The 24,919-nt window shown below is 31.9% G+C and overlaps 2 protein-coding genes across 8 annotated transcripts in view; one reads left to right on the top strand and one right to left on the bottom strand.

The window, feature by feature from the left end:
• The window catches only part of LOC141456938 (uncharacterized), a 46,558-nt gene extending 29,813 nt beyond the window's left edge, over positions 1 to 16,745 (bottom strand). For both annotated transcript variants that reach the window (XM_074133350.1, XM_074133351.1), the window contains exon 1: positions 15,199 to 16,745. In XM_074133350.1, coding sequence (XP_073989451.1) covers positions 15,199 to 16,734 — 1,536 coding nt within the window. In that variant the 5' untranslated portion in view covers positions 16,735 to 16,745. The remainder of the gene's footprint in view (positions 1 to 15,198) is intronic.
• LOC141456943 (carbohydrate sulfotransferase 9-like) lies at positions 6,500 to 23,800 on the top strand. 6 transcript variants are annotated; one of them, XM_074133363.1, is made up of 13 exons: positions 6,500 to 6,715; positions 8,350 to 8,489; positions 10,100 to 10,336; positions 10,440 to 10,538; positions 14,570 to 14,831; positions 17,117 to 17,423; positions 18,369 to 18,417; positions 19,350 to 19,737; positions 20,720 to 20,946; positions 21,739 to 21,899; positions 22,001 to 22,175; positions 22,838 to 23,103; positions 23,189 to 23,800. In XM_074133363.1, the coding sequence occupies exons 9-13, from the start codon at positions 20,731 to 20,733 to the stop codon at positions 23,532 to 23,534; spliced, it is 1,164 nt and encodes a 387-aa protein (XP_073989464.1). In that variant the 5' UTR covers positions 6,500 to 6,715; positions 8,350 to 8,489; positions 10,100 to 10,336; positions 10,440 to 10,538; positions 14,570 to 14,831; positions 17,117 to 17,423; positions 18,369 to 18,417; positions 19,350 to 19,737; positions 20,720 to 20,730; the 3' UTR covers positions 23,535 to 23,800. The 6 variants fall into 6 exon arrangements, with proteins under 6 accessions (XP_073989464.1, XP_073989468.1, XP_073989463.1 ...); XM_074133367.1 differs by lacking the exons at positions 6,500 to 6,715; positions 8,350 to 8,489; positions 10,100 to 10,336; positions 10,440 to 10,538 and adding an exon at positions 12,323 to 13,176 and having other exon boundaries at positions 19,350 to 19,535; positions 19,617 to 19,737; XM_074133362.1 differs by lacking the exons at positions 6,500 to 6,715; positions 8,350 to 8,489; positions 10,100 to 10,336; positions 10,440 to 10,538 and adding an exon at positions 12,323 to 13,176 and having other exon boundaries at positions 19,328 to 19,737.
• Positions 23,801 to 24,919: the final 1,119 nt, after the last annotated feature.

Raw genomic sequence — 24,919 nt, 5'->3', positions numbered from 1 at the left:
CCTCAGTCACTTTTGCTTTTTTTTTTCTTTTAGTCTGCATTAAGCTAGTGGATAGGTATAGCAAATTTACATTGTGAATGACTTATTCTTTCCTCTAATAAATGTATAAATTTGGTGGACATTTTTCTTCTTTAAATAAGGATTTATAATAGGTATACTCATACTGTTAAATCTTTGGATGGTTAAGAGTATTTGAACTCTTTGAAAAAGCCGTGCGAAGTATTAGCAAGTAGAAAGTAGGTCGGTCGTCTTATCTTAGATCAGGCGGGGGCGAATAGGTGGTCTAAACAGTACGAAGTGAGAGAGGCGGCTCTGTTTTGTCTGCTACCTTTTGTAAATCGTCATGGTAACTGGAACTTCTTGACCAATCAGAACGTAAACTGATTCACGCGTACTTTTTTTCATTTTATTTTCTTTGGATTTAATAATTATTGTGTCAACATTCATGAAAAACTCCCCAGGTGGGATAAGTAAGACATAAGTGGGAGGGAAGTTATTGAATTAATAATAAAAATGATATCTGCCGGTGTAAATATTTGTAAGGATGTCTAAGACAAATCACAGAGAATAAAATAAAAACAGTATAAATGGAGAGGTGCTCAATTTTTCGCCATAAGCAAGAAATAACAAACAAAAATGATAATATAACCATTCGACGGAGGGTGGTAAAGAGGTAATTCTGCAATAGCTACAGGAGACTCTGGAAGGTAATTTTGCAATGAGAATCATTGCCTAACAGTTCTCCTTACAGGACTGAGAATCAGAAGTGGTATACGAATTCTGATATCGGTATATTATGCTAATTTATGGATAGAGTCCTATTCAGACTTTTTAATGATTCGAGCTACATGTTAGAAAGTAGTACGGCATCGTTTTACCTAATTCCCATTGATTTGGGTCCAAAATCAAGTTTATTCGGTAGCTAACCTGCTACCACTGAATAGAGCGTCATTCACATGGCGGATGGGAGAAGCCATAGGTTTCTTCATAATGCATCGTAAATTCAAAGAACCCTGAGCTGAATTATTGAGAGTGGATTAAATGGGGAACTATAAAGCTCCGATATTTCAGCTTAGTTGCTCATTAAGAGAAGGTTTAGAAGCTGGGCTTACAACACTAAACTTTAGTGGACTATTTGAGTAGGAAAGAACTGCCATTGAACCATGAAGAAACAGTGAGCAGTCTTTTTCGAGCTGTTTTATTTTACCCGAGTGGTTCCGGGTTAGAATAGATCCACGGTATCCTCTGCCTGTCGTAAGAGGCGACTAAAAGAGATTCTTCAACTTCTTTTCTGTGGATGAGGGCTTACCTTGTCATTCATTCATTTCTGCTTCCAATCAACATTTAAATCATTTGTGTTAGCTAGTGTGTAAAAAGGAAAATCTAAAAAGCAACAATAAAATGCAGTTTTAAGATTATCACCACTAAATTATTGTCAGTAATCGTTGAGAGTAGCCACTGCGTAATTGAAATATAAAGCTTGAGTTTTCGATAAACTTGGATGTTAGGCTAATCTTCCATACGCACCCTTTTTCAAAAAAACACTCAATGGACTCAGAGGATATCGAAATGTCTTATCATTTAAAAATTCATTATTGAAACTTTGATCAAGTATTGAGAGAAAGAAACCATGAGAAAAAGAAAGGGTGAGAAACATAAAGACGTTATTCTTAAGTTAAATGTATCTGTCTCCACATAACATAGTATAAGTACGAAAGTCGTTAATATTAGTAATAAAGCAAATGGTCTACGCTTCAAGCCAGCACACAAATTTAGCGATACAATGACTTCTGTAATTGTGGAGAACGTCACTTATTCCTAAATTATTATATCTTCCGCAATTAAAAAAAAAACTAAATAAACATCTTTTTTTCCAATATGAACAAGACGAACAAGGCAAAGGAGTAACACATAACATACTACATATTTTGCTAGAATACTTACTTATATTGTCCAATCTTTAGAAAAACAAGTATTTCGTGTATTGCCAAACATGTTATTAAGGATAGAATATCCATAATAATACTGTATTAAAAATTTTTATCGATCTTGCATTACATTACTAGGTACAGGCCACAAGTTGAGTTGGTTAAAGGGAGCGACTTATTATTCAGGTCGGAACATCTGTTAACAGAATACAGAAAGTCTTGTTTTCTCTCCTTCAACCAAGCGCCCTCTGTCGTAATTTTCATTAATCATACTACATAGGATTTTTATATTGCGTGTTTCCACTGTTTTTTTTTACTTACTAGTCGTACATTATTATTTTATGGGACCAAAATAATGTAAGTTAGTTTAATTTAATGTTAATTATGGAGGTAGAGTAAGTTTATTTACATTTTTCAAAGATTTTTATTGTTCAAACTTATTCAAGCTTTCATCATGTATGCATGTATTGCAGTCCTTTAGGTTTCGAAAAAATATATTTAACAAATGTGTTGGTTTTAACTGCCAAAGTTCTGAAAGAATAAACATTGCAAGGAACTGAAATATCTTGATATTTTCTTCCACTTCAGATAACATGGTTTTGTTCGATATTTTATTTTAAATGAATAAGACTGGATTAGATCATGGGCTAAATCCAATTCCTTTGGCACTACAGCCAAAAGAAGCAGGAGTCCCGTCTTTTGTGGGTGCATTAGGAGAAATCTATCTTTTTTACAGAATTAGGGTTGTCCTTTACTTGTCCTTTTTCATGCTCTGTTCTCTGCCAAATGTCTTACATCGCACAATAGCTATTGCAATGAAGTGAAAACTTCCCCCTTCTTTGTCATGAAGCGCGAGGAAAAAGTAATTCCATCCACTGTGTAACATCCTTAATTTTTGAGCCTATAAAAGACATAAGGCAAGATTACATGGGTCTGGCCTTATTAAGATCAATCCTTTTCTTCTAAATCTGCCTCACTGCTCAGATTGGTGTTCAGTTCTTGGAGGTAATCCAAGAACACAAAATACTAACTTTGGTCACTGTTCTGTTTTTCTAAATGAAAGATGATCACTTTTTAACCCAAACAATTTTTCCTTAAAAGAACAGATTATAGGGGAATAAATTGAGTACAAAATTTACCTCTTTATTTTCGAAGTTATTGTGTGGAATTGCCTGGAAAGATTTTATAAAGTATGTCCTGTGGTTCTGGCAAACTCACTTTCTTTCTATAGGTATTGAAATGAAACCTGTTATATCCATTACACATCTCTATTTGCGGCTGAATACAGGCTTATTTCTTCATTTTACTATTTTTAACGATCCTCAAGAATTTCCATCTCATAATTAACTTTCTTCCTTGCCATTTGATGTACAAATACTTTTTTCTCTGGGTTCACTCCAACCTCATTTCTCCTCAAGAAATCTTTAAGATGTCCTTTCTCCTTTTCCTGTATCTAAATTAGTTTTTACAAAAAGTTCCCTTTTCTGTCTTTAAGAAATTTATTCCCATTTTATATTACCTTATAAAAAAAATGGATTAAATGAATTTTTTGACTTTGAAAATTCAATTTTCTTCAGGAATTAAATCTGAAATATTTTCCAATAAGAATTTATCTTAAATCAATTTAAATTTACTATTTCAAATAACCAAACCAGAAAATAATGATGACTAATTTGAAATACTGTATTTAAAGTTGATATTACTAATTCTAAGATATAAACAACATTTATCGTCCTCAGATCCCTAACTCTAGTCAAAGTCACGCTATAGTTTTGCAGTAAACGACCCTGGGATCGACTACTGAATTATTTATTCTCTTTATAAAACAACCCGTTCATCAACTTCCTGTTTTTCCTTTGAGCAGATGTTTTCTTTACGTGTCTAATTTATGAAAAATGTATTAATATAATTTTCTGCCCAGCTAAGACTAGTTTTTATTGGCTACATCGATGGATTAACAATTAATTATGAAACTTTCCATTTAATAATAATGAAATAAAGGAGGAGGAATAAAGAAATAATATTTTTTCATATAATCACAAATTATTTTAACGGACATAATATTGATTGGGTTATCTGTGAGAAATACATTAATCCGGTTAAAGACACGTTTAATAATAGAATAAATATAAGCCTGGCCTGCTGGTTAAAACGTTATTGAAGCTTGTAATTCAGAAACATCCATCATTCTTAGATATCTTCTGAAGAGTTCAGATAATTTTTCATTTTTAAAATTTTGTTATACTTGAGGTATCCAACCGAGGTGTAAGCTAAGTTCAAATTGGATAGATAACCATAAAAAGACCCTAGATGACCTCTTAGAAGTAGCTTTCCGAGCTGCCAGTTGTGTCATCTCTTTTCTTTTTTTGAGATTATGTTCCGTCTCAAAAATACCAAACTGCAGAAGAAACAGAAACATTGATATAATAGTGGTATTGGTTGATTGTATTCTTTATTCCCTCATCCAATTCTGTCAGGGGTTTAACTCGCTATTTTTGTTTCTGCTACGCAATAAAACAGTAAAGAGGCTAGGGTTTCTCCAATCATCTCGCTCTATTCTCATCCACCCTGTTGTTCGAAATGATTCTTTTTTACTAAACTTCAGCTAGGTGAAGCCATACCAAGGACCCTCATTATCTTCCACTACTCCACAAAGGTATGCACCCACCAAGCATTTTCTTAGACCTCCGTCGACATATGAGCTTGATTGCAGTAAGCTCTTCTATAATTTTAGCGTATAGGAGCTAGTAACACTTATTAACACCAGCAATAATCAGCGGATTTTCATTTTTTTAACAGTTTATTAATATTAATATTATATTATTTTTATTTATTTATTTATTTTATTTTAGTTATTTTTTTGAGCAAAGAAAATCTTGCATCACCACTGAAACATCAATTATTAATCACAAATAAATCTCTAAAAGTATTGAAGCATTTTTTGAGTTATTTTTCATTGGTAATTAATAATTTACAGTATAGATAACAGATAATTGGTTAAAAGTTAAATGATTGCATGAATAGGGGAGAGAAACCAATTGAAGTAATCAGTAAAAAAAAACAATCCTGTATAAAATGATAAAAAACAAAATAAACTGAAAAACGTCAATGACCTTTCGATTTATTGATACTTGCTCCGCTTAGTTTTTGATTCTTCCTTTGATGTTTAAAGGATGTGTAGAAATGCCACACGAAGCGATGAAATAATTAATAATCCATAGATCTGATTGTAGAAATAAGATTTAAGAACGTTAAAGAAATGGAAATCTAAATCAAAATTTAATTATTTAATTTATTTACAACCCTTTAGCTAGTATGTAGTAAATTGAATACTACAATAGTTATTTGTATTACGTTTGGGTAGTTACACTCTAGTAAATCATTCAACTTAAATTGCTTTGAACAGTTAAAAGATTTGAAAGTGATTTGTTTAAAATATCACTAACTTTTCTTTGAAACTTTGAAAATAGTTAATTTTCATCCGCCTTCAGTTATTCAGTTCATCAGGTTTGTGCAGACTGCAAAGATTTTGCCACCCTTTTAATAAGTTTACTGTTAGTTTAGCACATTATCGTTGTGCTGATCACACTTTACCCTTCAATGAACCCGATTTTTTTCTGGCAGCTGTTCTTTCTTATGAATGAACTTATGGATGGGTTGTCTGGTCAAGATATTAGATTCTACAAATATCTATTCCGGCAATGGAAGTTCTATGTGCAAGGATTTTCTTGCGCGTAAGATAACAAGGGATCTTAAGAAAACTGTAGAGCAGTGGGATTAAAATTAAAAACGTAAAGAAATAGTAAAAATGGTTGTGATTGAATGATATACTCGTTTGTCGTTCTTCTTGGCAGTCGTAATAGCAGGAGGTTCATGACTTTCATATTAGACAGTCGACTCAGCTGTTCGCGAGGCCTCCGACGCTTCAGACGTCGTGGAGCAGCGGTTCTCAACATGTGGGTCGCGACCCCGGCGGGGGTCGAACGACCAAAACACAGGGGTCGCCTAAAGCCATCGGGAAAATACATATTTCCCGATGGCTTTAGCCGTTGAGAAGCCCCGCTACGGTCTGCAGCAGCGCTATTCAGCTGGAACGCACGCCGTTATAATTAAATATTATTTTTGTGATTAATCACTATGTTTAAATTATGTTTGATTTGTAGCAATGAGAATACATATTGCATATCATGTATTTACATTCCGAATCATAACTGTAGAAAAATTAAAGTTATGAAGTAGCCACCAAAATTATTTTTTGGTTTGGGATCACCGCAAATGAGGAACTGTTTTGCGGGGTCACGGCATTAGAAAGGTTGTGAACCACTGTCATGAAGGATTAGTAGGGAGAGTGAAGGTTAAGAGGGTTTGGCCTGAAGGATTCATGTGAGAGGATAGTTGGGAAGGGAATTTTAGGTAATGGGATTCGGCGATGACAGAGAGGTAGAAAGCAGCATTGAACTAAGTTGCATAAGTTTTAGATTGAAGGGATTGGATGTGATAATGTTCAACTATTTGGCTTACAGAAATTTTTTTGTTTCTGAATTATTTTTAAAAGCTCATCTTAGTGGCTGCAAATGGAAGGATTGCCGAGAATGGGAGCATGAGATGTGTTGTGACCACTACGTGGGATAAACTTGGACAGATGTGAAGACCAAATGAAATTAGAAAGTCAACTCAAACATGAACATTTATATGAAGCAGAAGATGAACTACGCAAATCTGATATAAGAAATTTCATAACCTTGAAATGGCTGGCAATTAGAAGTTCATAAGAAAGCTCAGAAAATGTAAGCTACTTTCTTTTCTTTTTTTTAAAAAAATACACAAAATAAAAAGTAGATGGTTAACGCACTGCAGTAAAAAAATCAACTGACTAACTACGTTTTGTAAAAACTCAGAGCCTGGACACAGATAAGTGTCATTTCCCCTGATTAATGATAACGAACACGTGAGGATATTACCGATTTACCGCCGCTGAGCAACGTATAACCCATTCAACCCACAGTTAGTAAATAAAACTACGCATTTCTTGTTTCATATCTTGTTTTTCATCAGAATGTTTTTTTTAATTAGTTTTTGTTTTTAAAGCTTCGTGGCTGTTATAACCAATTAAATCAAAGCTCTTTGGTTTTGTGATTGAATTGCCATTGGAAAATATGAATAAAAAAAAAATTAATTCATAATTGTTTTAATAAAGAACTATGCACGAAAAATAGAGTTGTTTAAAACATCTATCTGAGAACTATCTTAGTAAATCGATTTTTGCTAAACATTGTTAGATTCGAGACAAAAGGTGGTAAGCTAGCCTTATGAAGGTTCTAGGATTGGTACACAAACCAACATTCCTCTGTTTTTCATCACTTTGAAAAAAAAATAGAAGATCACTTGCTTGTTCCCAGTATCTGGAAAACCACTAACCGTAGGAAGTACAGAAATCTCTTTTGAGAAAGCCAAGAGGTCAGATCCCCCCAAGATATTTACTCTAGGTCATTTTGATTTCACTTACCAGTGTTACCAATAAGTTCTTCATACGCTAATTGTCTTGTTCTGATAGCAAGAACAACATTTAAGTTGATTGATTTATTTTTTATAACATTTTTGGAAGGTAGGTTTGCAAGAAGGAAAGTTTAAATATTTTATTGTCTTGGAAAACTATTTTTATTTTTACAAACTAATCTATGCTAGATAATATATAATTCAAGCGGCTAACTTCAAATAAAATCAATAACTTGCTGTTTCCTAGCTAAAGCAGGGAACAATGTTCCCATTTTCTTGTTCCCATTGCTATCATTACGTTTAATTTCTGGCGCGTCAACATACAAGATATCGCAGCCTCTGTTCTCTTGTTACAATTACCAGACAATTAGCTGTAATGGATACTCGACAACTACTACTATTTAGGGTTAGGGTAGCCTGGGAATTGAAACGAATAATTATAACGCTACAATTACTATTCCTTTTTTTTTTGCTTAAAGTAAAACTTATTTCTTCATTAACAATACTGAACAAACTTTACAACTTTTGAAATTAATGATTAATTATTTCTTTTAAACAACTCTAGTGACAGGAATATTTTTTTCGTGACTGCATAGTTCTTTGATAAAACAATTATGAAATTATTTTGTTTTCTAAAGAATAGTATTTATTGCCAGCTAAAATTAGTTAGTAATTAAAAGAAAGAAAGTTTGCCAAAATGTGTTTATTATCTTGTGACAATTGACGATATTATAATCTGTTTTTTTTTTTTAATGGTGTAGTATAATTAGTTTAATTTGTGTGTAGCTAAAAGAAATTTAGCTGAAAAGTTTGAGTCTAACACTGATTTTGGGAATGTGGATCAGTAATTGCATTTATTTTAATCACTTTTATATTCAAAATTTGTACATGTTACATGTATATATATTTTCTCTTTTAATTTAAGATGCCTTATCTTAGTTCATTGGTGCTAAGAGAGTTTTCACAGAGTTCTGATGGCCTACGGATAAACGTTCTCTCGTTACTTACTTCTGGACAATCCCGGGAAGAAAGAAAAACATCTAAGGGTAGCCATCTAGACTGCAAGTAAAGTGCACTAATCACTAAGTTTTCCATTAATTTTTTATTATTATTTTTAAAGAAGTTGTGGATTTGGTTGATTGAATACAGTTGGTATGTGGGTCATAAGATTGCAGGCCCTCTAGCGATAATGTTAGGCAAGAGGATATATACAGGGTGTTCAGCATAAGACTACTGTAACTTCGGGAGGCGATTCTGGGCATCATTTGCAACAAAAAAATTCCATATAAACTATGGCTCGATTCTGCTCCGTTTTATAGATATTTTTAATTTTATGTTTTTTCAAGGTGTTACTACTTTTTATCAAAACGTTGTCTATATTTCTCGAACTATTAAAGCTACAGCTATTTTAATAAGCTCATTAGAAAGGAGTTTAAATTTCCTTTTAAATAAGCTAATTTGTATTCCAAAATAATAATATTAAGTATTTCACTTTGTAGCCCAAACATAAGAAATAGTAAGTTTCTAAATTTTTCCAAAAACTTTGACTTCATTTTTCTCAAAAACATTTTATATGAAAAAACCGTGCACTATTCAGGAAAAACATCTACACACGATCACCTTTCGAACGGTATACAATACATTGCGGTTATGTTAAAAATTGATGCAGAAATCTGTGATTAATAGCAAAAAAAGTAGGCCTCAAAACAGCGTCGGCATTATGAAAGGAATTCACCTACCATAAGAATATAACTGACCAGAATCATCAAATCCAGTACGATTTTTTGCAAACGTAATTTAATAATTTATTTATTTAAGAACTATTTTCAAAAATATAAACTTTACATTATAAATAATAAAATAAAATAAAAAGAACAACACACAGATCTAACCTCGTTAAACGAAAATCCTTTCTTTCGAAATTGGTACCTAACACTCATTTAACATCATATTCATTTTTCTTCTTTTTATTTTATTTTATTATTTATAATGTCAATTTTATATTTTTGAAAATAGTTCTTAAATAAATTAATTATTAAATTACACGTTTGCAAAAAATCGTACTGGATTTGATGATTCTGATCAGTTATATTCTTATGGTAGGTGAATTCCTTTCATGATGCCGACGCTGTTTTGAGGCCTACTTTTTTGCTATTAATCACAGATTTCTGCATCAATTTTTAAAATAACCCCAATTATTGTATACCGTTCGAACGGTGATCGTATGTAGATGTTTTTCCTGAATAGTGCACGGTTTTTCATATAAAATGTTTTTGAGAAAAATGAAGTCAAAGTTTTTGGTAAAATTTAGAAACTTGCTATTTCTTATGTTTGGGCCACAAAGTGAAATACTTAATATTATTATTTTGGAATACAAATTAGCTTATTTAAAAGGAAATTTAAACTCCTTTCTAATGAGCGTATTAAAATAGCTGTAGCTTTAATAGTTTGAGAAATATATACAACTTTTTGCTAAAAAGTAGTAGCACCTTGAAAAAACATAAAATTAAAAATATCTATAAAACGGAGCAGAATCGAGCCATAGTTTATATGGAATTTTTTGTTGCAAATGATGCCCAGAATCGCCTCTCGAAGTTACCGTAGTCTTATGCTGAACACCCTGTATATAAATTTTGCAAGGATTTCTTAATATTGATTTTCTATTTTTCATTCAGTATAAACAAGTATGTTGAAAGGGGGCCGGCAAAAAATGTTGATAGAAATAAACTGTTGAAAGAACGGCCTTAAAACAACTTTAAGTATTTGCCATTTATCACTTGAAGAGAATCTAATATACTTTAGCAAAATTGATCGGTCTCTGCTAAATAATAGGTGTCATCAAAACAACGGCGACCTTTGCAGTATTTATGGTGTATGGCCTCCTACTTAGTTGCTTGTTATATCAGCAATGTGTAAGTAGGTCTATAATCTATTATAAAAAGCTTTAGATCTATTGTTAAAGGTATAATAAAAATATAAAGGAATACATATTAATCAATAAGAATTTTTTTTCAGTATGGTTGCAATTTCATTCACCCGGTGAACTAAATTTTTACTAACTTGAATAACTATTTAAAGCTACAATTGCCAACAATCTACCAAGCTTATCGAAGGGTAAGTACTATAAAGCTAGGGTAAATATGTTCTAAGAAATTCACCAATTTCATTCATTATAAACTTCTCCTTTTACTCTATATTCTGGGTTACTGTTACAAAGTTTCATTGAACTTTTTCCACCAACTACTTAGAGACTATTCATTTTTACGTTAAAAGATTTTTCCAAGGAAAATTTATTTTCAGGAGGGTTTTCAGGGAGTTTTAAGTGTGTAGTCTTATTAGACGATACTTCAAACACATTAATTATAACAAAATTAGTTAAAATTAGTTTTTTAGCTTTGAAAATTATTTTGGTCAAGTGAAACACACCTCACCAGAAAATTAACTATTGCTGGTGCAAGGATCTGCCTTTATCTCTACTGATAAAAGGACATGTTATACTAGAAGACCTGGATGTTTTATTTTGAGGCTGTTATTCACTCGTAAATTTTTGTGTCCAAACTGAACAAACAGAACCTTCCATTGTAATTATTTCAATTAGTGGCATATGAGTATCCTTTTTTAAAAAAAAGTAGTCACATAAAATCGATCAATTTGTAGCTTCGATAGTAGGCCATTTTTCCTTTATCTCTTTCCTCAAAAAGTGTTTGTCTGGTTATGTACTGTCTCGCTTATATACTGTTTTGGAGGTTTAAATGTTTTGTTAAAATTCGAAATTAAATGAAAATATCTCAACTCTTAAGTAGCATTCACTGAGTGAAAATTGAACCTATTGTTTTTTAATTGCCGCGATTCAGGCCCCCATCGATTTTCATGTATTTATTTCATACATTATTACTTTATTTCTATAATATTTTTAGAAAATGTGCTTCCTTTAAAGTGTCATCTTATTACCGTGTTCGGTACGCTAATGTAAGTAAAAAGTAAATATGTTTGGATTTTGAAGGAATTGTGTGTATTATCAGAACTTAGAGCAAAATCGATTCACATCACTTTAATGGAGGATTTTTCATGAGCTAATGTAAGCAAAGTTGAAAGTAAAAAGGATATCCCCCTAACAAGAAACTTAGCGTATGCAAAAATAATAGAAATATATTATTGTTGAAGATGAGTTAATAATGACCATAAATGAGGCCAAAATGTTTGTGTAACTTGGCGAAAAATAATTATTTAAGAAATCCTCGAGAAAAATTGAATGGAGATAATCTGTGATCGATTAATTTGGTTTGAAATTCAGGATGATATTATTGATTTCATAGTTTTCTTAATTTATAATAAAAATTTTCTGAAGGACAAGCTACTAAAATCGATTGATTAGTTTTCTTAAGGTGATATTTATTCTGAATAATAATGCATTTTCTCTTACAGTATCCATTATTCCCATCAATTTGTAAATGTCTAAATTTCAAACAAAGTAAACACGTTACACTCGTGTGTGTTTTGGGGGGAGAGAGTGAGAATTGTGAACTAATTTCTTTGAAAACAATTCTTTTGTATTGATCTAATAATGGATATAAATGGTATGAGGAATATTATTTTAATTTAAGGGTTTTCAAAGCTTGGTTTATTTTACATTTCGTGTTCAAGGGCCATGTTGAAATAAAGTGTGGTGCATGCGACTACTGTATTAAATATTATTAAATGGATAATATAAAAATTGTTAAAAGAGGTCGGACGACTGTTTAGGAAGAAGTGAGTTAAATGGAAAAATCTTTGATTTTATGAAAAGAGAATTCAGGTAACTTATATCTGTAAGTAGTTCAAGTAATTAAAAGAGAATTGGAACGTATTGAAAATCGACTGAAATCAGGTACTTTATACAGATATGTGATGGCACGACCTTGCCTGCTAAATCTGCTGTTTACATAAACACCCCGTTCTGGAAAGAGAGGAGTTTTCCAGCCGTCCATGCCTGAACCTGAACATACAATACATGAGTGAATTTCTTGTCATGCAAAGTATTCAGATACTTCACTGTTAATCAATATACCTTCTCATACATAAAAGCACTGGTCTCGCCAGAACTGGGTTAACGAATTTTGTTTGTGAATAACGTAATGCATTTTCCCCTACAATTTTGTGGGCTGAAAATTTACGAGCTGTAATTCCAGTCTTATTTGCTTTGTTAGACATAGTTTGGAACTGTTGGACTACTTCACAAACTTGAGAAGAAATACGTGCTGCTAACTTTGAAAAGGTAGTAACGGTAGTACAGAGAAGAATAGCCCCTGCGCAAGGATGCTACTAACTAAAATATCTCGCTTTGTTACGCCCAGATGCCCATAAAATTAGGCGCATCAATAGACAATATCATACACTACAATTGAGTTAAGTTTCAAGGTTTTAGGTAATAAAGTTGTTGAGATATGAGGTGTTTTCAGAACCTTACATGGTGTTCAAAATTTGACTCTAAATATCTCACTTGATGAGATATAAAGTTATGCACAATATGAGACAATATCAAACTCTACTATTGTGATAAATGTCAAGTTTGTAGGTATTTATATGGAGGTATACAACTACTATAATAATGAAGATATGGGATGTACATTTTTCTGTATTTCTAATTGTTAGTAGAATTGGAATTCTAATGCCTTGCAGTATAATATTCAAATTCCTGAATTACATTATCAAGCTCCAAATTGAGGAAGAATACGATCATTCCAGATAGATTTTTTTTGCCAAGTTATAGAAGGTAATCTTTATTTAACTTTTTAATCGCATTCATAATCTGAGTCCTAATACCTCGCTTCTTGATTCTTTCGGAATGTTGTTCTATATGAGACTGTATGAAGCTCTATAATTGTATGAAATAGCAAAATTCAAAATACAATATTTGCTGAATTATGGGTTGTTCAGTTTTTTAGAAACTCAAGTCGCTTATGAAATTTCATTTTGAATATCTGGCTTTATAATTTTCACATGTCTACGAAATGTTGATTGTTTACAACTTGATTAGGAGAACTGTTGTAAAAATGAAATACCAATATCTGCTTAGGACGGTGACTTAAAAAATCGTAAGGACTATGTCTTAATAAACGTTTAAAGTGAATTACGGAAAATTTTCACTTTAAGAATCAATCAATTCAAGGAATTTGGGCGCGTTTACAAGTTATAAGAATGCAGTTTCTGGAAGCAATTCATCTCAAAAAAATATAAGAAGAATAATTGAATAGATCTCTCAACTAGATTTTGGGACTAAAACCAACAATAGCTAATGGAAAATCATTTAAAAATAAGAAAAGTTTTCCTGCCTGAAAAACTATTAAGCTTCCTTAAAAAAAAGGTTTAAGTTAACTATATTTATAAATTTTCTGATTTCCTGGCATTGTTAGTAGAACAAAACTTAAGTGTACTATTCTATTGCAAATTTCTAGAAAGAACGAACCATATATATTTGTACACATCTTGTAGAAAATCTTTTCAATCTCAAAATTCATGCTGCTTAAAAATTTCACGTTATATTTTTGTTAGTTACGTTCCGTTCTTTTTCAGCACAGAATTTTATTCTGTGTTTATGTAAAATTCTGATAAAGCGGAGGAATTAGTTACAGTAAATTTATCAATGAATCCTATTCGAAAGAAAAATTTATCTTTAGAAATATAAACAATAATTAGGAAGTTAGGTGCTTTAATTGTTCCAAACAAAATGCTTTTTGTTTACTACTTAGTAAATTTAAATTTTGATCAGACTTTTCTTCGAAGATTGTGTGTTGTTAAATCCGTGAGATCTTGACAATTATGATAGGTCTTGTTCTGTATATTACAGAATCAATACGTATTTATCCAGAAAGATTGGTGACTTTTAGAGAGTAGTCTATTGTTTTCTAATTCTAAGCATGGTTTATGGCCGTGAAAGGAACTTAACTTTAACTTGAATTTGCACCTGCCAGGATGCTTATTGTATCTCATCTCAAAATTAATGTTGAAATGAACTACCGATTTCTTAGCAGAGGATTTCTGCTTCTTTTAAGGAAAGTAGGTCAAAGGGATTTGAAAAGAGGGAATGTGATAAATTGATCAAATTAGATTTATTGATTATAACTTCATTATTGTTACTTTTATTGATCTCTAACTTCTGTTGACAGTTTCTAGGCCGATGTTTGATCAACTTCCAAGAATAAAAGCCGATATCGCAGCATTTATCCTTATAGTTGTACTGGGTGGAAGTAGTGGTTAATGTCAAATGCTGATCCGAGGAGGACAGATGGGAGATGTATAAGTACTACGAACATTTCTTGGACATACGATTATGGGTTTAATGGTTTAAGGAATCAATTTGTGAAGAAAAGTATCCAGTATTTATGACTAGAAAAGGATGAACATGGAAAACCTTAGCTTTCTTTTAAGGTAGGTTCAATCCGTTGTTCTATCATATTTTCCATTCCGCGGTACAGAGGAATTTGGCTGGAGGATATTTATCATAATTTAATTGTAGCCAAGATACCATAAATGACTTTAAAAAACAAGTAACCAAAAACAAAGATGAAATCTGTTTTCTGTCCTCTACAGTTACCAGTAAAAATGACGGACAACAAAACAATTATTTACCATGGCAACTACATACACGATTACATAACCTTCCTAAACAAGAGCTTACATTTTAACTTAAACCTTAAAAGAATTTTACGGCCTTTAATAATAATTTTTTCTTCCTACAATTGACTAGCAACTTTTTTTGAAGCGAATAATAAACTTATAAAAAAAGATTAAGTACCTTTTTGGCAAGCAATTGTAGGAGATCCTGGGGTAGAAAGCTGAGATTTTTTAGGTCTTCTTCTTGTTGAAACTGCACGAATTCTCGAGCTTTGTATTGTTCACCCTCCGAAGAACTTGTCAAAGATTCCCCGCCGTCATAAGTAGGAATCATTACAGGCGCAATTTCCTCCACTTGTGGATGCACCACATTAGAATACCTTCTTCTAGAGGCCACAGGTCGCTGTGTTGCTCCACGTGAAATTAATACAGGAATATGGCTGGATCTTGTTCTTTTATGGTTTATAACTTCAAAAGAAGGTTGATCTTGAGTCGGTGCTTCTTCCACATTTTCATTTTTTTCTGGTTCCTGTTCATGCGGTGGACCTTCATGTAGTTCAATAGTAATATCACTATCCGGTGTTCTTAGTTTGACCACTTCGCCACCAAATCTTACCCGACGTGGGGTTTTCTTTCCATCCTCTTCATCACCTCCTTCTTCCTCCTCTTCATCATCGCCTGCGTTTCCACCTTCTTCCATTAATCTCATGGTTACAGTAGTGGAATCTATTTGAATTTCTTTTTCCAACACTAACTTTGCATCCTCAAGTGTTGGTTTCTCTTCTTCAGATTCTTGGTCACTTTCAGCACCATCATATTCTCCTTCATCTTCCGCTCTTTGATTGTTCTGTTGGGGTTCAACTTTTGGTGTAGGTGAAGGGCTTGATTCACTCCAGTATTCTTCTTGCACTACAGGCGGCGGAGATTGCAAATCTATACCCGAGTCTCTTATACTAGGCTCTACTTGGTAAACTTGACAAAGCACATCCAAATCCCTTTTCACTTGAGGGTAATAACTTTCTAAAAAATGATCAAAACGCGATTCACCAACATGATCTCGAATTTTGTTCAGTGTTTCTACCGCTTGTTTTTGATAGGCCATTTGGGTAATCTTTTTAGAAACTGCTGTCACAAAATGTACTAGACTTTGATGCGAGATTGTCAGAGTCTGTTCTAAAAGACGTGGAAGCACATGAATTACACTAGCGGTTAAGGTATTACTTGCTGCTGGTGACTCCAAACCGGCACTAACGATTGATCTAAGCACAAATTCTGGATCAGAAGTAGATTTAAGATAGGAAAGCAGTACATCGTAAGCAGAGTTTCGTACAGCCGGCGCAGGATGACCTAAATTATGTGTTACATCCGTTAAAACAACTGGTACCATCAATGCGTCAAGATCTTCTGCACTAGAGGTCTTAGAAATGACTGGCATTATGTCAGTTAGCACTCTGAGAGCATGTTGGCGAACCTCCCATTCAGGATCGTTCAGTCTGACAGCCAGTTCAGTAAACACGTGTCCTTTGTCCACATTCTGTGGAAATCTATTATATTTAAGCACTGTCTCCCAGAGTGGAGTTAGTTCAAGTAGTTTACCTGTGTTTGGTCGTTGCCGGATTGGTGTTGCTACCGGTGTAGGCCGACGTTCGTTCATCTCAACCATTTGGCCGGCAGACGGCTCCATGGTAGCCGAACATACCAGACCGCTCGCTACCATCTGACTAACAACACAAGCGGCCGCGTTCTATCGACCTTCTTCCGCCCACCTCTTCACCGCATCTACACCATAATGCAGCCGCCTCCGACCTCACCTGCCTGCTCCTTATCAACTGACACACTTACATAGTTACACATCTAGGCATTTGCATACTCTACTTTTTCTAGGGATCACCGCCCTCGTTAATTATGTTACTAAAAAATTTATTACAACATAATTAGATCTCTTAACTTCAAGTTGTTTAAGAAATTTTCTTTTAAATATTATTATTTAAACAGTCTGAACGATGATTCTTTTCTTAATGAAGAAAACAAAAAGTTATTATTAGTATGTAACCAACAGTTTGTTGCAATGAAATGAATTCATAAAACTATCTTTCCAGGAGTTACAAACATCAGAAAAAAGTTTTAATCGAAAGAGATTGGAAAGAGAAGAGAAGAAAGATTCACGGAGATCATGTGATTGATGAGGCTTTACGAGAAGCTGAAAATATTCAATAACAAAAGTACTTCTTGTGGTAGAACTGATAGTGTATAAAGGCTACTGTGTATGTTGAGTAAAGGTAAAAAGGAGATGTAGACTGGAGTCGTATGGAGTTATTCTTTAAAGGCAGAGAGGAGAATGGGAACAACTGATTTTCTTTTAACATCTTACCTGCACGTCTGCAAAAGATTAGTGACATGTTGCACGTAAATATGAATTATTGAATTCTATTCTTAAAATGATGTAAGGACTGTTTAAGACTGGTTAGTTTATTTGCATATTTTGGGGAACGATATTGGTCTCAATTTTTATTTTTTATTTTGCCAATGTTCAAAGGTTAAACGTGTCTTCTTCTGTGGCTCAACGGACGGACCATAGTACATGTATATTACGTTAATTAGTATATAAACCAGCAGAATACCACTTCTCCAAAATTATAATTATTATGTGGTTGATATGGCGTATTCATGCTGAAGTGGCACTTTAAAGAAAATGTTTTACGTTTTGAGTTTTTAATCCAATAGACTACAGTACACAATCAATCAATCATATTTAATGACAGATTTAGAAAAAACATTTTTCCGAACTCAGGGATCTCAAACGTATTTACAAACTAAAAACTTGACATTTGCATGTTCAACTATTTTTATAAGGATAATGTTTTGTATTCGTTTTATACTCTGATCGGGAAAAATCTATGGTTAATAATACATAATGCGTTTATTCTAATACTTAATTCTAATTATAATTCCAAATAATATACTAATAATTTTTACTACAATAAATGAAAAACTATTACTATTTTAATTAAAACTAGTCAAAAGTGAATAAGCAGTTACACTAAGTATTGCATGTGCTGAACCCATTACAAAAGAATTAATTGAGATTTATTCTCTGCAATTCAAATAAAACAAATGGCAGTTCCTTGTTTTAAAAGATAAAAACTTGAGATATTCTCTTGCACAACAAGAATACAATAGAGACAGAAACAGAATTCTTATGATTTATTAGTCAATTTAGAAAAATTGGGACAATCTAGTATTGTATAATACTAAATACTATTAATTCTTAGGTACTTATTATTTACAGAAGGGACTTTAAACATAAAACTTGACTATAAATAATTAAATATTATCGTCATTCTTTCACAGTTGTGTTAGTAACTTCAGTGCAGAAACTTGAAAATATCAACGAAGGAACGTAAGTTAAATGTATTTCTTGTATTAATGAGGATGATAAGCATTTCTTGGTTCATAAATTATACGTAGACGTTAATTCTCATTGTTCTTATTGGAATTATGGGCTTTAGAAGCCCATCTTCAGCCCAAGTACATCCAATATATTATTAAAAATTACGTGAATTAATGTTGCATTTTTTTAAATTAATGTATGTATTAGTATTTTATTTTATTTTTTTAATTTAAGGCACGTCAATTCTGAGATCATTCATTTTTAGTGAACAGTCGGCCCCCAGATAGTGAACTCTCGATCTAGGCAACAACAGGCTATCAGCTGGACAGTGAGCAAGAGAAACATCTAAGGGCGACAGCTGTATACAAACACGTGATCTCAGCATGGGAATCCTCTGAGCTAATGCTTTCCCTAAATTTACACTATTTTGGTTATTTTATGCACTAATAATCTATAATTCTGTTATAGAAAGCATTTAGTACTTAAATGATCCCTAATTTAGCATATTCTTATTTGCAATAATTTTTAGGAAAACTAGTAATTCTTAAAATAAAATAGTGATAAAGTATTCATTAAGGTGACCTCGTTAGGCCGTAACGTCCAGTATGAATTAAGAAAATGATAGAGGATTAACGTCTAATAATTAAGGAACCAAGGATATAAGTTTAAAATATAACGAGAATTAGTTAAAGAAAAACAAAAAAGAATAAATTCTTGAGTCATTCATTTAAACTAAATGATCATTTCCATAAATGTTTGGACAGCAACATTTAAGCACAATTACTTTGCTTGCCTATGTTAGTTTATAGGTTTTAAAATTCTATTCAAATTCTACATAGCTAAAAAAACGACTGTTATTTGTTTTAAGTTAACTCTTTTAATGAAATTAAACTTTATACCGTAATTCCTTCTATTATAGAACAGCAGTTCCGATATTGCAGGTCCAATTATAAAACAGTGAAAGTACTAAGAACGTGAGGTGAATACTTATCGGAATATCAGCCTACCTTCTTTTCTACTGGATTGATGCGTCACTTAAGAAACAGATCTTCAAGGTCGACTGGTTTTTTTTTCTGGGTCTGTTGGACGGTTGTGGACAGACTTAATCAAGTTTTTGTTTGGATAGAGTAAGCCACACACTTCTATGTTCGTTTACGTTGAGGAGACATGTAATAGAATAATGCTACATCTGGTGATTTTTTTGGTAGCTACTCCATAAACTATTCATACATTCCTCATTAATGGTTTTTTTAATGAAACGAAAAAATAAAAATGAAATTATCTGAAGAACAATCTGTTTATTCAATAATGGGACATATATTGAAACAAGTAAGTCTGAAAATAATTCATTTAATAACTAGACCATAAATATTTAATATTTTATAGTGAAGAATTGCATGAGATAATAGAAATTTCATTTTAGTTAAATGCTTTGTTGTAGAAAACAGATTTTAGCATGATGTCTGTAAGAAAGCCAGAATGTAATCTCGTGATTTACTGTGTAAAATCTTCAGTGGATATATCGTTCCGAAGCAATCATCATTATCTGGAAGTTATATTTAATTAAGTTACATGAGTTACTACTAAAAAAAGGCAGTTGTCCCCAAACAAAGTGGAAACCTTAAAATTTAATTAAACAACTGATAACTTTGAACTTTGTAGTTTCCCTACAAATTTTTACCAACTCGAGCCACTCATTGCTCAAAATCTTAAAGAGATTGAGTGTAACTTAACTATTGATCATTGTGTTTTGGTGGTGTTATTGAAAAGTGAATCATCACTCGTTTTTTTGAGAGATAATGTTTGAAACGAAAACTGTTCCCTGGTTTAAACCAAATATAGTCCAAAAATTACTATGAGTAATCTCATATAAAAGGTAAGTTATATATGTAATAAGATATTATGGAATGACTTGTTTAATTGGTAAACAAAGTTGTTTGAAAATAACGATAAAGTTACTTGCAGGAGAGTACTTGTTGAATTAAATTTTCTAATTGGAATTGAAAATTGTTTGGTAGACTCTTGTTTTCCCGAGTGTTCTAGACACTCATGCATTTTAATCGAACCTTTAGTCTGATAATGAACCGTAGGTTGATTCGAAACTTATTACCAACGTAGAAATCATAAATAAAGTAAATCATCAGAGACTATATTCAGGCTCTTACTTATTCCGCATTACTGATCTCATCAATATACATACAACATACCTAAAATCCTGCATTAGATTTTGATATGTGATTCAAAAATATTGAGAATTCAATAAACATCAGGCAAAATGCAATAAATGAAATTTCCACTCTTTCTGTTGTAGATAACATCAATATGATCCTGTTTGTTAGAAGAATGGTACTGTGGAAGCGTTTAGCTATCCTGACAATAATTTTCACTACTGTCTTATTGTTTACCAGTTTTAAAATGCACACAGTGTTGAGTGAAGTTAAAGTAATTCCTAAACTACAAAAATTAAATACAATAATACCGTTACAAGAGACATTCAATCAAACAGTTCAAAATGTAGAAATACATGTTAGTCTCGAGGTGAGAATATTTCTTGAGAAAATTTCATAATATTTACAAACTAAAACAATAATCAAAAATAAAGTATGAGCAATACTGTTTAAATATCAATCTTTCTTGAAGATAAAGGCTGAAAATTTCATTGCAATCAATCGCAGCTCATTTTTGCGTGTCAGATGCAGACGTTTGTAAAGAGCTCTCTTCAGAGGGAACTTAAAAGAAAGCCAAATGTATCAACTCTACACTAAGTTGTTATGACTAAGCCTGGTTAAGATTTGTCTGGACTGTTGTAAAAAACCTTGCTTCAGTCTGAAGTAAAAATAAACTGTATGTTGCATCTCATCATCTCGAAAATCTGAAAGAGAACGTGAAGTGAAAAGTTGGTTTTAGAATGTGTTGGCTTCTGCTGATTTTGTGAGGAGATACCCATATCGCATCATTTTGCTTGAGCAGACGCATTCTATCACACATTACGATTATAAGATAAATTCATTTGCACTGGTTTACCTGGCACCTGTTTTTGGGGTAGGAAAAAATAATATAAATGAGACAGGCCATCTTAACTTTGAAAATGATCTAAGCTTGACCTAATACTAAAGAAAAATCAAGTATCTATTTTTACAAGAATCTTATCCACTTATTAAAACTGTTCTGTAGGAAATTTATACATCTTTGTGATGCAATATCCAGAAGACAATGCAAAAAAAATTATCTATCAGCTGAAAGTTATTTCTGTGACGTTTAGTGTAATGAAGATAAACTCATTTAATCTTTGTTAATAGTATACATATTATTTTGTTTCATGCGACACAGATGGAAGCTTTTAGGGAAAATAAAGCTAGAATAAGAAAAATAGCTGAGGTTTGCAGAAAGTACAAGTTGGGTAATTATAAACATGTTAATACTAACACTAGTTCAACATTCACAATCAAATATCCACCAACACCTCAGTATTCAGTATTTTATTACGATTTGTGGGTATATAAACTATTTCATTTGATTTATTCACAATTATATTTATTTTAAATAATTATAATTTTCAAATAGTTTTCTACTCTTTAATTTTATTAATTAGGGAAGATAGTTTTGCATTTTGCCCAATCTACAAAGCAGCTTCTTCGACGTGGCTTTACAATCTATGTTTGCTAGCTGGAGAATCTGAAGAATCATTACAAAATACTAAACAACAATTGTCCTCAGTTGCTAGGCGTTTCTTTCCAGAAATCATCGACTTTGAAGTAGCTCAGGAGGTGAGTTGAAGCAATGTATTCTGTGATTTTTTTAGAACAATATTGGAGTTTTCTTGATTTACAATTGTATTGACATAGTGATGCTTAATTTCTGAACAATTCTGTGCCAGCAGTATGAACACTTTTATTTCATGTTAAAGCTATGAGTAAGATACATTGGCAGATATTATTTTTAAGATGTTGCCTTTGAGATAAGAGCCTTCCAGCCGTACAAAATATGAAAATACTCAATCATCAAAGGACATTTATATTAATTCACTCCGGTGTGATATACAACTGTGTGTCTTACAAATAAGGGTTGATAAATGTTATCTTCAGTTGCTTGTTTTCACGATTATTGTTCAATTTGGAAATCTTTATACTCTCCAAAAACAAATGTAGCTCTTTTCAATTGGAAGTATTTATATTTTATTTATTTTTATTTTTTTCTAAGGCTGTGCCTTAAAACACAACGGTAATTGGTTATCAAATATGAACCTATTTGATCCTGCATTTCTGAAAACTCGGCTAGTAATATTTGTAGCGTCATCAAGCGTTTATTTGCTTAGCTATAATGATATCAGAAATCTAGAAACAATATATATATTTTCTAAATGTATTTTCAGTAATTTTGCTGTAAATTTAATATTAAGTGTTTACATGAATAAGTTTACTTTTATCAGGTTTTAGAGAAGTGTACAAAACTTATTGTTGTAAGACATCCATTTGAAAGGATATTGTCTGCGTATAGAGACAAACTTGAGAATATAAATACCGGCTGGGAACATGGAACTGGACATTTTTACAGAAAATACGGAGCGAAAATCGTTAGGAAGTATAGACCTGGAGGGAATAAATCTGTAGCAGTGCTCAAACCTGGATCTTATATCTGGGAAAAAAAGAAACCTAGGCCTGCTGGAATAGAACCTACTTTTAAGGAATTTGTGAGGTAAATTTGATTATTTATTGATTTAATTTTCTGGATATTACCTACTAAATTGAATTACTATCGTTTTTGGTTATCTACCTTACAGTTATCTATTGGATACGGATCTTTTAAATTATGCTGATGATCATTGGATTCCATATAATCTATTTTGTACGCCTTGTTTTGTTAATTATGATTTTGTGGCCAAAGTTGAAACACTCGGTCGTGATCAGTTATTTATTATTAATAAATTAGGCTGGATAAAACGAATTCAACCGCGATGGCGACATAAAACTGGTGAAGAAAATTCCAAAGAATTCATAGCCAGAGCCTATTTTTCACAGTTATCTCAACAAGAAGTGAAATTATTGTATGATAAGTATAGATTAGATTTTGAAATGTTTGATTATTCACCGAATTTATATATTTCCTATGCAAAAGATGATACTTGATAATTATTAGCTGAAGAAGTGTTCAAAAATTATGTTTTTTTTAATCAATAAGTTGCTAATTGATTAATTATTTTAAGCAAAAAATTGATGCCATAATGTAATGTAAGTGCCATCCATATTTAATGCGATAAAACAATTTATTTCTAATTTGATTTATATATTAAAAATTGACTTGTGATATTAGGCAACATCTTGAAGGTGTAATAAACACCTGCGTCTCATTAAGTTCCTGTCAATTCTTTTAATATATTTATTTGAGAAAGAGAGTGCTTATTTCAATAAAGTTTGTAAATTTTACTAACCTTTAATCAAATTTTGTCTACTTTTGGGAATTTAAAGTGAAAAATTTGAGAACGTCTATCATCAGTCAGCCAATCAATTAAATAGCTAATAATAATAACGATTATCCTGATTTGCTAATCATTTGTGAACATCTTACAATCCTCCAAAGAATTCGTGAAGTGTGTGATGTATCCATACACTTTTATAGCCACGCTAGCAAAGTTTATTTCATGTATTTATCCAAGTCATTTTAATTGATTGAAACTCACCATTAAATATTAATTGATTGTATTTATTATGAATTTTAGAGAGAAGGTAAACAAACTACTAATCAATCATAAGTTTTAAATTAATTTTATACTGATATTTCAGATAAAGGCTGTAACTTTAACAATCTTCTACTCGTAAAAAAATGAATTGAAGTTAGGCAAAGAGATTCCCAATTTGCAATTTTTTCTTACCCCTACTTCTTCTTTGTTTTTTGGAATAACTCTACCATTGCTCTGTTTAATTTCTTCTATAATTTCACAGTTTCTATTATTTAAACTTTGCCGTTAAAAGTAATATTCTTTTCGCTCACTAGATCGAATTTTTTTCAGAAACAGATCCATTAGTAAGACGTTCATTTATTTCTTGATGTTTAACATTTTGATTAAGCAAAGTATATTAACCTATCTTTCTCTTGTCCTATTGAGGTTCTATTTATTTATTTATTTATGTTTGTTTTGAGAAGCTGTAACATTCTCTTTTCTATGCTCTGTGACAGAGCATCTCCTAGGGAAACATATCTTTTTAGATAGAATACTGTGTATCATGTTCATGAGTATTAGTTTTGTAGTGTTGTGGTTGAAATTTCGAACAAGCAGAGTATACAATCGGTCTTGCACTAGTTCGATTTGTTGTAACCCCTTTTTGCTAACGTTTTGCTAGCATTATTAGATCCAACTTATGTATGTAACTGTATGATCGCATTGAATTACTGTTCAGAACAGGTTGAGAAGGTTAAAACAGATAACAGTTATTGCATCCTAATTGAATCACAAATTTTGCTTGCAATTTTGTTTATTAACATAGGGTGGTAACTAGAAATAAATAAATAGTCA

Source organism: Rhodnius prolixus, unplaced genomic scaffold (assembly GCF_049639745.1).
Source record: "Rhodnius prolixus isolate KJV_2025 unplaced genomic scaffold, Rpr scaffold_10, whole genome shotgun sequence".
Taxonomy (NCBI): Eukaryota; Metazoa; Arthropoda; class Insecta; order Hemiptera; family Reduviidae; genus Rhodnius; species Rhodnius prolixus.
The sequence above is the reverse complement of the archived record's forward strand: the minus strand, read 5'-3'. Positions and strand labels throughout refer to the sequence as shown.